General features: G+C 38.2%; 1 protein-coding gene across 4 annotated transcripts in view; it reads right to left on the reverse strand.

The window, feature by feature from the left end:
- The window catches only part of LOC131031948 (uncharacterized), a 297,244-nt gene that overhangs the window by 205,389 nt on the left and 75,435 nt on the right, over positions 1 to 16,420 (reverse strand). For all 4 annotated transcript variants that reach the window (XR_009103347.2, XM_057962824.2, XM_057962817.2 and 1 more), the window contains exons 9-12: positions 9,355 to 9,521; positions 9,197 to 9,252; positions 8,959 to 9,034; positions 8,758 to 8,824 (exon numbers count right to left, since the gene is read on the reverse strand). Coding sequence is in view for 3 of the 4 variants with exons in the window: in XM_057962824.2 (XP_057818807.2) it covers positions 8,758 to 8,824; positions 8,959 to 9,034; positions 9,197 to 9,252; positions 9,355 to 9,521 (366 nt within the window). In the remaining variant the exon portion in view is untranslated. The remainder of the gene's footprint in view (positions 1 to 8,757; positions 8,825 to 8,958; positions 9,035 to 9,196; positions 9,253 to 9,354; positions 9,522 to 16,420) is intronic.

Genomic DNA, 16,420 nt, shown 5'->3' on the forward strand with positions numbered 1-16,420 from the left:
ATTTGACCTTCTAACCCTTGGAGTATGAATTTCCCTTAGGAATTTGACATTTTAACCACTCAAAATCACTTAGAAACTTCAAATTTAGGCAAATTTTCCAAAATATTGAGCGAAACGCTAAGAAAATATTGGGATAAAGTGCGAAGTCAACTTAAATAATACCTTAGGAACGAGAAAACAACTCCAAAAGGTCGAGGAACATCATGGCACTTTAAAATCACTAATGCGCGTGTTTAAAAACACGTTAACGCTCAAAAGGTCAACACTTAGACAAAATTTAGGATCATTAAAATATCAACGTTTGCAACTTGATCCTAACACCTCAAAAACCCTAGACGGCACTAGGCATGATCAAAACTCTGAGACTTGGGCACAGGAAACACAAAATTGTCCACTAAGCAGCCAAAACCCTAACCTAACAACGCAGAAAGCAGGAAAAGAGGGGGTCCCCGTTAGCAATGGGGCAATGTGTGAAAAGGTCACAACAAGAGTCAAGGTGAATGAACTAGGAAATTCCCTTCTAGGCTTTGATTTTGGAAAAAATAATGATTTTGAAGGACATAAAACCTTCCTTGTATAATGCAGTCCCTCTCTTGTGCATTTCAATTTTCATCTTTAGGAGAGAAGAAAAAAAATTCTAAGGCAATAGAAGGTGAAAATTTAGCTCCATAAACAAGGGAGGGTGGGTGCACACTAGCCTCCTCAAACAAAGAAGTCGATCAACTTTAGACGGCGATAAAAAATATTAGGTTTGAAGGATCAATCAACCATCAAGGTAATAAAAATAAAATAAAATAATAAAATAATAAATAATAAAAAAAAAAATTTAAAAATCAACCTCCAACATCAAGCAAGAGCCTGCACATCAACATAAATAAATAAGGGCCTGTGCGTCAATTTAAGTTGATAGGAAGTAAAATTTTCCAAGTGAAGGCCTACGGATCAACTTAGGTTGGTGAGAAGGTAAAAATTGCTTAAGTAAAATATCAACCCTCAAAGATAAGAAGGGGCCTGCGGATCAACCTAGGTTGATGGCAAAGCAAAATTGCTTAAGTAAACTGTTCAACCTCGAACTCATGAAGGAGATGCGAATCAACCTAGGTTAATAAGAAGAAGAAATCGCCTAATTCAAATTTTAACCTCCTAAAACAAGGAAAAGCCTGCGCATCAACTTAAGTCGATAGGAAGTAAAATTTTCTAACTAGTAAGCCTAGGGATCGACTTAGGTTGATGGGAAAGTGAGAAGGGTAAGTAAAGGGAAATAAAATGTAACTTCCAATCATCAAGGGTAAGATCCAACCATGTTTCAAAAGGAAGAGAACTAGACGTTAGAAGAGAGAAAGTTGATTTGCATCTAACTTAAACACTAGCGAATTTCAAGAGGCAAAAGTAAATCGGTCCTTTAGGAAGATGGAGGATGAAACGTTTTAAGTTGCAAAGATGAGGATAGAGAATCATTAAATATCAAATTCAAACCTCTAAGGATGCAAGTTGGTAAAATTATCAAGTGAAGGAAAGTGCGAATTTATACCAACACAAGAAATTTCTACAAGGCAGATCGCTGGAAGGTGGAAGTTCGAAGTGTAGAGGTTGATGAGCGCTCCAAGGTAAGATGGCATTTCATCTATATCAAGTCGGCTGAATGTGAAGAGGTGCAATTCCTTATGGGAATTAAAAAATAAATAACACACAAAATAATAAAGGTTTTAAGTTGCAAGTCAGCTAGCATAAGAAGGTGAGGTGCGACTTCTAACTCCCAGTCATATAAGTAAAGGGAGAAAGACATCTTAGATGATACAAATGCAATTCGAATAACCTCTGCCATTGTAAATTTGCCCAGCAACAAATTCGCCCATTACAAGTTTGCACTGCAAGTAAAATGAGGAAATTCGTCCCAAGTTGATAAACATTGCACGAGGAAGGAGGCTCACTGGCTTTGGGTAAACAAACTCGCCTTGTATTAACATCACAAACTCATCTAAGGAACTAAAGAAATCAGAAAGTCAAGTGCCACGAAACTGCCTTGAAGAAGTAACAGTTGGAAAGAATATTTTTGGGAAGAATCAAAGGGGCTGGTCAAAGACCAAAGCCCAAAGAGTTTTAACTCTGATTTCTGACTGCCAATTAAAAATCATTCATCCCTTACTCAGAAATTAAATTGCAGAATTTGATCATTAGTAAAGAAGGAAAGATATGACTCAGATTTTCTGAGTAATAATCAGATCTCAAGGTTACAACATTCAAATTTTGAAATAAAAAATTACATGCACTATCATGACATTTTCAGAATTTAACATAGATGACTCTAAGTTCTGATTTTGTACATTTGAAAGCATATATATTACTTAATAAAATATCAGAACTTAGGAACAGTTTTTAAATTAAGTTTTAAATCGTCCTTCAAATGTTCTAACTTCTAGCTTTGTACAGTTTCTTGTCAAGGAAGATACCACGGCAAATCAAGGCAACTTGGAGAAGGCGAATTGGCATCATAGAGGAAGGCTAAAAGCTTGAAAGTGTAGAGATAAAGAGTATCACAACATCAACACGTTTGAGCTAAGTCAACAAGGAGATCCACACATTGAGGTGTATCTCAAGCACATGCTTCACATTTCAACATCAAGGTCATCAACATGATAGAAGATACCTCAAGGATGCATGAAGTATATATGTGACACATATTCCAAAGGATCAGACTCTACTTTTCAAGACAACATGTTCCAAATCCAAGACAAGGAATTCCAAGATCAAGGAAGGTTAAGGAAGAAACTACTTCATAATTCAAAGGTTGAGATTGTGAATGCATCACAAGGAGGAAACTTTTCAAGTTAGAGTAAAGAAGAGTGAGCGTGATCGAGGAATGGAGATAGTTTCAGAAGATATTGATGTGGCATCCTATTCGCATTCAAGCCAATCAAGTTACTTCCACATCAGCAAGTCCAAGTTCAACGAACCTGATTCATCTCATGGTGGAGCACGTGACACAAGGCGCCTCTTCAAATACTATTTTATGTACCTAGCCTATTCTCTCATTGGTTAGAAATCAAGATGGACATGTGTCCAATTCATTGTAATGATCTTATTGGTCAAGAGGAAGTTTGTTGTAACAAACCCTAATTAGGGTTTCAATCTCGACCATTGATCTCAAATCGATCTAAGCCTTTGAATTGTAATGAACTCTCTATATAAGGCTCGGTCTTCTCATTGTAAAGGTTGATAGTTAGTATTTGATCAATAGACATTAGATAGCAAGTAGCTAGAATAAAGTAGGAGAAAAGGAGATTGTTGCCAGGAATTTGTTGTAAAGAGCATATGATTTCATTGAAGCTATGGTGAATTTGATGTTTTATTTCAACAAGTTGCATGGTCTCTACTTCTCAATTCATTTTCATGTTGTTTAGATGAATGGAAGATCTTTGTGCATGATCAATGGTGAAGTTCATATATCCATACCACTAGCAAATTGCTGATTGTAAGTTTGCCTTGTGTGGTCAACTGGAATCCTTAAATAAGCTTAATTTCAATTGCTGTTCATACTTTGATATGCATTGCCTTGATGGTATCCTTGTTGTAAATAGTCATTTGACCATCATTATGCTTTCCTTAGAAGATTGCATTAAGCTTTGTGGAGTTGTTGCTTTGCATGTCAAAGCAAGGCTTAGTCAAGTTTCACCAAAGATTGTCCATCGTTCCTACATGCTCAGGATTAGAATAGACTCTTCGAACTTTATGTCTTTTGCGCTTTTTATTTCCAAGCAAGTAGCTAGAATCTAAGTTCCAGCAACATCTAAACGTTCAACATTCAAGTATTCAACGTAAGTCTGCTTGGACTACCAGCAATCACATTAACCAATTGAGTTATCCACATGTCATGACCTGACTATAGAAACCTTGGAGTTGTCTTGGTTGATCACATCATTTAGCATCCAAGAAGATTTTGATCAAGAGAGGATAGAATACATTTGATATTTTATTCTATGTTTGAGGTGCATAAAAAACACATCAACAGAACTATGCTTTGTTTCGACTCCTTATGTACAAACTGTTTAACTTTCTTTTTTTGGTCATTTGGTCATGAAAACTACATATTAAGCAGTTCTGATTTAGTCATTCTAGATTCACTATGTTGAGTTCTCATTACTGATTACTTAAAATAATAATGTACCCTATATCTAGATCTTTTCAATATCTTGAAAGCCATGTCCCCTAAAAGGACCAATTCCTCCTGAAATCTCATAGAATTTGGAAGATATACTCATTCCTCAATCCCCATATCCCACCACCCCTGAAATTGTTGATTTTAGGCAATCAAATGTTAATCTAGTTACTTCAATTATAAACAGACTGAGAATAAGCAGAAATAATAATAAAAGCACACAACACAAGACACAAGTACCCTCGGAAAACCTCCCTGTTGGAGGAAAAACCCAGCATCAAAGATTCAAATCAGTTCCTTTATTCATAAGCAGATTACATGAATCAGATTACTTATCTGATTGAGTGCCAATCTAGGGCAGACTGAACCTAGTATATGCAGCTGTAGTATGTCTTCAGAGAGAGCAGAATATCGACACCACTTGAAGAAGGAGATCATTGAAGTATAGAGCACCCTGTTAAATTTAGTCTCAGTCATAACTCTAAAATCGTAATCTGTTTTAGCGCCCAGAAAATTCGATTTTATACTTGCTATTTAATTTAGTATTAAACTAACATACTAGTTTGTTATTGTTATGTTTGGTTTAAGTAATCCCACCGGTGTAGAAGGATCGTGGCTCCACACAAGGGTCACGACCCTATGTGGAACCACGTGGTTCCACATAGGATCGCGACCCCCTGTGGAGGCACGATCCAAGGAAGACAAATGATATATATCTGCCACCCTTGTTGAATAAAATTACATACGATACATGTGGTGAACGTAGAAGATATAATTGCTTGGTCTTCACATCTGCAAAGGCAAACTGATAAGAGCTTGTGGATAGAATCGCCGACTGAGGCAATCCACATGAGAGCTCATGGATAGAATCGCCGACTGAGGCAATCCACATAAGAGCTTGCGGATAGAACTGCCGACTGAGGCAATCCACATGAGAGCTCATGGATAGAATCGCCGACTGAGGCAATCCACGTAAGAGCTTGTGGATAGAATCGCCGACTGAGGCAATTCACGTGAGAGCTCATGGATAGAATCACCAACTGAGGCAAACCACACAAGAGCTTATGGATAGAATTGCCGACAGAGGCAATCCACGCAAGATCTTGTGAATAGAATCGCCGACGGAGGCAAATTCACACCTTGAGACTATGGTCCCCTGTGATGAGCATCATATGGTTGATGGAAATACTCCCAATATCATGAGATGATATTTTTGAGTTATGGTGAATATCATGTGCCTTGATATTCTTGTTTATACCATACTTCCTGATATCATAGTGAGATAATATTTTCTCTATTCCATAATTAATCTAGACTTAATGCATTTGCATTGATTTTATCTTCCCTAGCTAAGAGGGAGTGTTAATTATGTTTTGTGTAGCTATGGTGAGGGCCATAAGTGTTGACATGGGAGATCACTACACATTATGTCTGATCATCCTCCCTAGCTAAGAGGGAGTGTTAATGTTTGTAGCTTCAGTCGAATGATCATTTAGAATACATATAATATATGTTGATTAATAATAATATATTATTATGTTATATTATTATATTATTATTAATCATACAAAATTTAATATTCAATATTAATCTATTATATCATTCTAAATTAATAATTGATTGATGAAACATTATAATATTGATTAAATTATTATAATTAAAGGAGAGACATGTCCGTTCAAGGACATGCCTCTCCAAAGGAATATATATAGTATAATGTTATTCAATTTGAGAAAAAATAGAATTCCAAGAATGCAAGTATCAGATTGAATCAGATATATACATTAAAATACATCCAATAAAACCTGGGAAAATCAACACACCACCTTGCCCAGCAAGTTGTCCAATGGATTCGCTCAAGGATCAGATAGACTTGCAGCAGCATGAAGATATGGATAGCTCTCTACCCCCTAGTTCGCTGACTGAATTTGCATAAGGCTAATGGCACTTGATAAAGATGTTTGTTGTGTAGAATGAATCTTGTTTATATATAAGATTCATGTTCAAGTTTTCCAAGTTGGCTTTAACCAAATTTCCTTTATTTTGCATATTTTAATTTGCACTTTTGGCGCCCAATTTGGGGCCTACATAACTTGCAAGTTGTGACACGTTTCCTTTTGGGCCCAGCCCTATTAGACATGAATTGCTTAACCACACGTTACATTTGGGCCCAGTCCTATTAGACATAAATCGCTTAACCTTATTACAATAAGATAATATTTTAATTGCCACAAGGCAACATTAAAATATGATCCGAACTAGCTAACCATTTCAACACTCCCTCTTAGCTAGAGAGGATTCTATGAATAATCAAGTCTCAAAGTGGCTACTCCCATGGATGAAACAAATGATACGTTCACCATAGCTACTCCCAGAGGGTGAATGAACTCATCATGGAATTTCTTCCATGATACCCACCATACCTACTCACAGAGGGTGGGACCACCATGCCTACTCACAGAGGGTGGAATTTCTTCCATGATACCCACCATACCTACTCGCAGCAAAGGGTGGGACCACCATGCCTACTCGCAGATGGTGGAATTTTGTCAATGATGCCCACCATACCTACTTGCAAAGTGTGGAACGAGGGCTTTCACCTCAAACTTCTCCCAGAGAAGAATGCATCACCACCATGCCTACTCGCAGAGGGTGGAACCACCATACCTACTCGCAGAGGGTGGAACGAAAACTATTACACAAAAGATGAGGCTTCCTCTGAAGCTGAAAGAAACTGGCTCCCTTTGAGCTTGACAAGCTCCCTCTAAAGCTAAAGATGTCAAGCTACCTCTAACATTTCCTCTTTTTAGAAAAGCAGGTCTTCATTTGACCTTTGCTCCTTCTGAGATGTCCCTATGCCAACTTTTGCAGAGGAAGCAAGAGGAGTGGACCTGAATTTGCAATCCCGAGCAAAATGACCATACTTGTCACACTTAAAGCATTGGATGTGAGATAAGTCCTTCTTCCTTTTTGATTTAGGGGCAGGATCTGAATCTCTGTCTCTATCCCACTTCCTTCCTTTGCCTTTAACCATATGCGAAGCAAGGACTTCATTGTCTACATCATAATGATCACGCTCAATTCCTCTTGCTATCAATCATGACTCTTCTTGTATGCAATCTGCTCTGAAACGATCGAACTTGGGAAGATCTAGTCTTGCACTAATTCCTTGAATGTAAGTCTCCCAAGATGTCGGAAGACCATTGAGAGCAAGCATGGTCAAGTCACTGTCATCAACAACCTTCCCAATGGATGAGAGTTGATCTCTCAAATCAGAAATCCTCATGAAGTATGCTATGACGGATTCACCTTTCATCATCTTGATGTGATGAAGTTGCTGCTTCAAAGCTAGGGCACGGCTGGTGTTGTTGATTTCGTACATCTCTTCCAATGTCTTGAACATTTCGCTAGCAGTCTTCAGCTTAGAGATGATAGGTACAATATGATCCTTCACGGAGTCAACTAGCATTCTCTGAGCTTGAAAATCTTTATTCCTCCATGACGTCTTCCTCTTCTACCTCAAGTTCAATGGAAGATCTCTCCACAAAGTCTGCAAGATCACTTCCATTTAATGCAAGCATGATTCGGAATCTCCATGACGTGAAGTTGGATGCACCATCCAATCTATCTTCAACCCTGAGACAGTTCAACATTTCGAATGAAGTAATAAGAGCAAATTGAGAAGAGGAGGAACAACTACAATCAATCTGATTACCCCTAATTCGAACTTGGCTTTGATACCATGTTGATTTTAGGCAATCAGATGTTAATCTAGTTACTTAAATTATAAACAGACTGAGAATAAGCAGAAATAATAATAAAAGCACACAACACAAGACACAAAACACAAGACACAAGTACCTTGGGAAAACCTCCCTCTTGGAGGAAAAACCTAGCATCAAAGATTCAGATCAGTTCCTTTATTCATAAGCAGATTACATGAATCAGATTACTTATCTGATTGAGTGTCCATCTAGGGCAGACTGAACCTAGTATATGCAGCTGTAGTATGTCTTCAGAGAGAGCAGAATATCGACACCACTTGAAGAAGGAGATCAATGAAGTAAAGAGCACCACCTTGCCCAGCAAGTTGTCCAATGGATTCGCTCAAGGATCAGATAGACTTGCAGCAGCATGAAGATATGGATCGCTCTCTACCCCCAAGTTCGCTGACTGAATTTGCATAAGGCTAACGGCACTTGATAAAGATGTTTGTTGTGTAGAATGAATCTTGTTTATATACAAGATTCATGTTCAAGTTTTCCAAGTCGGCTTTAACCAAATTTCCTTTATTTTACATATTTTAATTTGCACTTTTGGCGCCCAATTTGGGGCCTACATAACTTGCAAGTTGTGACACGTTTCCTTTTGGGCCCAGCCCTATTAGACATGAATTGCTTAACCACACATTACATTTAGGCCCAGCCCTATTAGACATAAATCGCTTAAACTTATTACAATAAGATAATATTTTAATTGCCACAAGACAACATTAAAATATGATCTGAACTAGCTAAACATTTCAACAGAAATTTGATGAGGTAACATTGACAAATCAAAAATCACAGTCAAACTCTGCACAGAATATCAATATAGCACACCTCTAAGGTCAGGAAATTTAGAAGAAGCATCAAGAGCATGTCGCACAAAAGGATCCAATGATTCCACCTGATAAAACCAAAAGTAGATATTAAACAACATATGGATGAGGTTGCATCTGGCACATCACTTCATTAGCATTTTAGCAGTATATAAATTTTGATTGTAACAGTAACTATGGTTGCATCCACTCTTATACTTACAACAACTTCCAAGCCGTCTATTTGAGCAAGAGCTCTTTCTGCATCTGGTAGGGATGATATAGGGAGAATCCATAGCCTATGGAAATGATTGCAAAATGAAAAAAATTGGAAAGTGATTCAAAATTCAATACAATTATATTATTTACATAGAAATTTGAAACACTAAATTGTTTGTTACATGCATATTAAATGTTGTATCTAAAGAGATATACAACAATATGATAGCATAAATAATAACCTTTCTTTGGCACTCCATTCAGCTTTTGGAACTGCACGAAAAGCTGCTATCACTTGCTTCATAATACAAACAACACCATCACAATTAGATTGAGAAATGCTACGAGGAAAAATGCCAGCCAAAGTTCAATGATATGCTACAAATACAAAAATATTTACCTCCTGGAATGGGAATCTTGCTGCAATATTCCCACTGCTATGTATAGAAAGGTTAACATAACACTTTCCATATTTTCCTTTTATTTGATCAGCATTCTGGAATAATTTTGTTCTTGTGGATGGAGTTATCCCTGACTTACCCTCAGGCTCCATAACTTTACCAAGCTCTGGAACACAATATGAAGAAAGTATTTTATATTTTAGAAATCAGCACAAAATTTAAAAAACAAAAACTTGTCTTTTCAAACATAAAAACAAGATAATATAACTCGGTATCATAAGAAAAATTGCTGCATTGAAACCAAGAGTCAACAGTCGATAAAAATAAGCACGCACAGTAGAGTTTGCTCCTATTAATGGCCTTAAAAATGAGGAAGCTATATATAAACAGTTCAACAAGTACAGAAATTTAAAGAAGCAGAGACTATGAAGACTATAAAAATTAGATGGAACATTCCATCATACAATAACTCAATGTGAAGCCTATAAAATTAGATCCAATGTTGCAATGTTAAATGAAAACACCTGAGGCCAGCACAATTTGAATGTACACATAGACAATCAGGTTTGCACTCACCAAGAGGCACAGAAGATTATGGTTATCAAAAAATAAAAGTGGCCCTTGATTCAGTACTGGTGTACATTTACTACTAGCATTTGAAAAAAGTTGCTTAAAATTAAAAAAAAATCCTCCAATTCAGCAGGTGTGTACATGTGCCATTTAAACAAGGTCACAAGAAGCTGTGTCTTCTATTGGTTTTAGTTTAGCTATCCAACAATTTTAAATTCAAACCAAGCAGCAAGCTGTCTGAGCACAGTAGAGATCTATTTAAGAACTCAAAGTATATAACCTCCATATTTGGTACACAGCACGCCATTGAGCTGTTTGAGAGGAACTTGAACATTTCTATGGCTAAAATTATGCACTAGTTGTCTGATTTAAAGGAGTTAACCAAGGTTGTAAGCCATGATTCCAGAAATTTGATTTTCATATTAAGGATTCTGTTATGGAAAAGAATCAGACCCCAAGATAATCCAGTTATAACATTTTGCTATTAAAAATTCAGGATATGAGAATAATAGTTTAATGGATAAAATTCTGGGCTGAAGACTTGAGGAAAAGACATTAAGGGGAAAGCAGAAGTTAGAGCCAATGAGCCATCCAACTACCCAAAGAATCATACTCCTATATAGAAAATTATCAAGTACATGACACAAGGAATTGTAGTGGGCATTAGTAAAGAATAACAAAATTATAGCACTAGCAAGATGACTTGACCAAGCTTTTCTTTGCCATGCCTTGAAGATTAATGAGACATCAGTTTTGATTATTTTGAAGGGAAAGACTAGCATTTTGTACATGCTAGAAGATTTCCACACGGTAAGGGGATTACCTCATGACAAGACAAAAAGTGGAGATCTGAAAGGATATCAGAATGGACAAAAATAACTTCACTGATGAACTATATCCCTCATCACAACCAGATGCAGTTATTGCTCCAACATGGGAAACATGGATTTGAGATCCAATATAGGTGTACCCCAGAGTTGCAGTATATTCATGACATGGTTTTAAGCAAGTCTATAAGTGAATACAATGTATAATCAATGATGTATCAAATTTACCAACGCACATGGTGCTATAACTGAACTAGATAATCAAAGGCACTATATTGAATTGGACAGAGTTTCTCTTTGTGAAGATCAGGACTCTTCTTGCCAGACCATGCAAGAGAATTTACATCTCCATATTTTAGCTTTGTGTTATGAAGCCATTCCGACAACATGAAGGCACAAACAAAGATACTGAGAGGCCCCCAGGGGGTGAATCAGTATCTTAAATACTTTTGAACCAAATTAAAGACATAAGAAGCCTGAAAACAAATCTGAAGATAGACACCAGTTTTATCTCGTGGAAAACCCGTCTGGGTAAAAAACCAAAGGTACAAAAGATATTTTTATTAATAACAACTGGGCTCCAACCCATTACAAAATGAGCACCAACTCAGTACAAGGACAACAATCTTACTAAGCACCAACTCAGGAGAGCAGATCAGAATTTTAAAAGAAAATGAAGCTCTTTGTTTTATTCTGAAATGAGTAAAACTCTTGTCTTACCATACATTAACATACACACTGATATAGTGATTCAGTACAATTCACTTTGCAAAAAGAAATTTCTGTGTGTGCAATCTGATAACAACCTGTCACTGTACTCGCAATATTCAGCACATAACATAATATTTCTTCAAATGCACTAGGCTGTAACCACAGACTCAAAACACACACTATTGAACAAGGTTCTTCCAGCAGTAGAAGAACACTCAGAAGATCTATCGTACTCCCAGAAAAAACTCAAAGTCACACCATTTTTTTTTCAAAAACGGCATGTTGTGACCTAATCACACATCACCCCATTCAAAATGGGGACGCCCTTCTTTTTAGGCCTTCTCTGTCTTTTGGTTTGGGTTTTGGGGTCTTTTCGCGACAGTCTCTGCAGTCTCTCTCTGTTTTGCAAGTGAGTGGGCTCAGTTTGATCAAGCCTGCTTTTTGTTTGAGCAATTTTGGCTGAGTCTAGGGCTTGTATTGTCAATTTTAGAGTTTTTTTACTTCAATCCTTGAGTTTAGGGGTTTCCTTTTAGAGTTTTGGAAAACTGACAGTTGCAATGGAGTCAGGACCTTCTAAAGAACCTCCCAGTGAAATTTGAGTGAATTCTGAGCAACTTTCTATTTTTTGAAAGTTCCTATTTTTTAGGGATTTTACTGTCTCCCGAAATGTCTTCATTTCACCAAAAATCAAACTTACTATTTTTAGTAATTTCTATTTTTAGTAAGTTTATATTTATAGTAAGTGTCTCTGCATCCCGTTTTGATCTAACTGAGACAATTTGAAGCACTTTCTATTTTTGGAAAGTTTATTTGTGGCAGGCTCCTCGCAGGCAAACACTAGAGACTGAGCATTCACGATCATTTCTAAATCCGGAAGTCAAGAAGCAAGCTAAATTGATCAAAAAATGGCAGAGTATAGGCATCTATTCCAAAAGTGGAAACTAGTGTTGAAATCTTCTAAAGTCTGGAAAAGTTCTTCAATTCCTCAAAATGGCACTTCAATTTGGAAATATTTGAAATTGGCTGAGTCAAGGAAGATGGATAAGTGTCAAATTCCTTGACAAGGTGATTTTGGCGCCCAAGATTAGGTATGGGCACCAAATTCAAGGCGTGATAAGATGGAAAATCATGAGATTCCTTGGCATGTGTGTTTTGGCGCCCAAGGATGGAGTAGGGCGCTAAAACAAGGTCCTCATGGAAAACTTAAAATTCAAGATTTCCTTCCTCAAAACATTTTAGTGCCCAAGTGGAGTAGTGGGGCGCAAAAATGGGTTGCTCATGGAAAAACGACAAAATGAAGATTTCCTTGCCCAGGTGAAACCAGTGCCCAAGTGGAGGGGTAAAGCGTCAAATTGAAGTGGTCATGGAAAATGTCCAAAACACCAAATTCCTTCCCTAAGAAGAAATGGCGCTCATGTCAAGGAGAGGGCGCCAAATTGGTCAAGGCGTGGAAAGTGTGAAAATGCCAAATTGCATGGCACAAAAGAAATAGCGCCCAAGTATCAAGAAGGGTGCTGAAGTGATAGGATCAAGGAAAACTCCCAAATTGACAAATTCCTTGTCCAGGTGGAAATGGCACCCAAGACATCACCAGGGCACCAAAACTAGGTGGTCATGAAAAACTTCAAAATCACAAAATTTGTCCCCAGTGCGGAATCAATGCCCAAGTGTTGAGGAGGGCTCCAAAATGACTAAGGCATGGAAATGATGAATTCCATCACAAAGTGGAATTAGCGCCTAAGTCAAGGAATTCAAGATTTTCCAAGGCAAAGGGGAAATTGAAGATCAGGTATGGGTTGAAAAAGCAGAGAATTCTCCTTGGGAAAAAATTTTTAAAATCCTTTTTCAGGTTGCCAAATCTCATCAAAATTTGAAAATTTTTGCAGATTTGGATTCGTGAATGAATTGTCTCTCCCCTAGACTCAGGACCTAAGTTTTAGGAAAGTTCCTAAAAATAGGAGATGGTGAAAAAACGTTGAAAATCTCCTCCAAAGCAAGGAAAGTTGAAAAAATTTCAAGAAGGGTCTTCCCGAGTCAAAGATTCTCTCTCCTAAAGTTATCCACCAAGTGGATGGATAAGGTGAAGAATCTTGAGTGAATCTTCCAAAATCCAAAAAATGGAAGGTTGGAGAGTTGGCAAAGAATATTCCAAATCATGGTGCATGACTTAATTTCATTTTCAAACTCAACTACAAGGATGGGGCCCATTCGCATGGCGTCATGGAGAGGAAAGTATGACGCATAATTAAAACAACTGCCTAAAATGATCTTTGCTAACTTAGCAGCATGTTGAAAAGAATTCTATATAAACGCACAAGCACAATTCATTCTTCACGTGCAAATTTGGAGAAAGAAAAGTTGGAGAGCAAGTGAAAAGAAGTCAGACTTCAAGAATATTTTATTCTTTTCAGGAAGCGTTGTTCGCAAAAAATGCTAATTTATTCCTGAAATGGCAGATTCAAGCAAGGTGGCAACCATCACCAGGAAGACGCAGATAAAGGCTGAGATGAAGGGATTCCTTCTAGAATCCAAGATGGTGTCCAGGTGGAAGGAGATCAGTGATACAAATTTAGTAAATTTCAACATGGCTGCCTTCAAAATCAGGATGTTTGGGACAGCAAGGCATAGTCCATCTCCTACCACTCCCAGAATTGTCAGAAGTGGAATTGTTGCGGTAGCTAGTTTTCCCCCTTCTATTCAATGTCCAGACTTGATCCTGGGATGTGTGAAACATTACAATCCGGAGAGAAGGACAATTTCAACATCAGATGGCAAGCTTTTGGCCACCTTGACTCCGGAAACAATCGGGGAAGCCTTTGGAATTCCCTCTCATTATTCCATGACCTACAGGACCATGAATGGAGCTAAGGCAGTGTACGAAGCGGGTCCTGACAGATGTGCAGATATGGTCAACAAGCATTGGTTGCAAAAGCCTAGACCGCACATCTCTAAAATGCCTAAGACACTCACCATTTTCGAATTCAAGCAGGAGTATGTGGACCTGATAATGATGTTGAGCAAGATAATGGGGTGTCCACATGCCATAAATTTTGAGCCATGGATGTTTTTCTACATTGGTGAAATCATGAATGCCAATGGGTTGGTGGACTGTGCAAGATTAATCAGCCACTACGTGCATGAACAGCTAAAAGAATTAAAAGAAACAAGGTCCCAATCCTTCTACATGAGCTCCTATGTAATTTATAAGCTTGCAAGGATGGGTGGTTTCAATGGTTTGCCGAGAAAAGGAGTCATGGGTCGCGGACTAGCACAGCTGAAAGTTCATGACTGTTATCCTCAACTGCACCTCTATAATACTAATTCTTTCAAGTCGGCAAATGATACTTTTACCATGTACCTGACCAGACTTATGCAAAATCAACTTCATACAAGAGTGTCACCTGAAGCCAAGGAAGTTTGGGGCCACATTCCTGCAATTTCAAAAGTTCACCTATAATAGGACGCAAGGATTTTCATACCAGTCATAAATTGCCAAGGTATCCCTCCAACAAACTGGTGCTGCTGGAACTCATGAGACAATTGACGGCCTATGATCAAATGCAAAAAAGGAAAAGAAAGCTATCCATCGAGTTCCTCGTCGTCCTCGACGATTATGTGGAAGTGTGCCCGAACCTGGCAACAGCTAAGAAGGCAACAGAAGAATTGGCATTCTGCCGCTTGTCGTTTTACACATCCAGATCACACTATGACCCATATCGTAAGATTAGAAAGGTTGTTGGAGTCAAATTTTTGCACAAATTTCACCTAGAAGACAATTGGACAGGTGACAAGGATGACCTTGAAGTCAGGAAGAAAATGTTTTCCCAACTGCCCCTTGATACAATCAAGATAGGTGAAACAATGCAGGTGTCGAATCAAGTAAAAGAGGAGTCGGACTTAGTGCAACCAAAATTCGAAAAGGTGAAAGATCAGTCCATTCAGCTTCCAGAGTGGTCAGAGCCTAAAATTGATGATCTGGACATCTTAGCCAAACCTGTTTTAAATTCACCAAACATTGGGTTGATCGGCATGTCAAGAAATTGAAGGAAGGAAATGTTCGCCTGAGTTACCAGTTAATGGGAAGTCTAGATTCCCATAGTGAAGCCACTGAAGGATCTTCACAAGCCCAGGTTGAAGAGGGAGAAGTTCAACAGAAAGGAGTTGATCTCGATAAAGGAAAGAGTATTCCAAAGAGGCCGAGAACCATCAAAGAAGAAGGAAGATCTGCAAGAAGTCCAACCAGAAATCTAGCAGGAAGTTCAACAAGAAGAACCACTGCAGAAAAGAGCAAGGGTGGAAAGCATGCAATCCTCAGATAACTCTTCTAGCGTGCGGGAGCTAGAAGTGTTTACGCAAGAAGATCCATTAAATCTACCTCAAGGCAATGTTCGTTACAGCGCTCCGGCACAGGATGTTCTTAGCATCAGCGCTTCACACAGGCCAAATCCGCCAAGGACGCAAAGACGAGAACTTTCCTCTCATCCCGAAGAGCCACGCCAAGATAATTTCATAGAAGCCATCCTTGGCGAAATGGAAGAAGTTTCACAAGAGCATGAGCAGATGGAGATTCAAAATAAACCAATTTCCGCTCCTGATTGGCTGAAGGATAGATTGAGGAAGGAACCAGAAAAAGAAATAGATCCACCACGAGAGTTAGAAGAACTCCTGAAGAGGATGGATAAACCAGCAAAGAAGAAGGCACCTCGGAAGTTCTCCAAGGTTGTGAGAGATGAGTCTGGATTCCGAACTTTGCATATAGTTGAGCCTGCAGCAGATAAGGACAGGAATGAAATCACGCCAGATGACTATGTAATCAGACAAGTTGATCTAGGGCATGCTTCCACAGGGCAAGTGATAGAAGACTTTGAAGGATCTTCTCTGGCTATGAGAGAAAATATGCAGAAAACAAAGGCAAAATGTAAAAGGTTGAAAGAAGAAAACAGGGCCTTGTGTGAAT

The sequence above is a fragment of the Cryptomeria japonica genome, chromosome 6 (genome assembly GCF_030272615.1).
Source record: "Cryptomeria japonica chromosome 6, Sugi_1.0, whole genome shotgun sequence".
Lineage (NCBI taxonomy): Eukaryota > Viridiplantae > Streptophyta > Pinopsida > Cupressales > Cupressaceae > Cryptomeria > Cryptomeria japonica.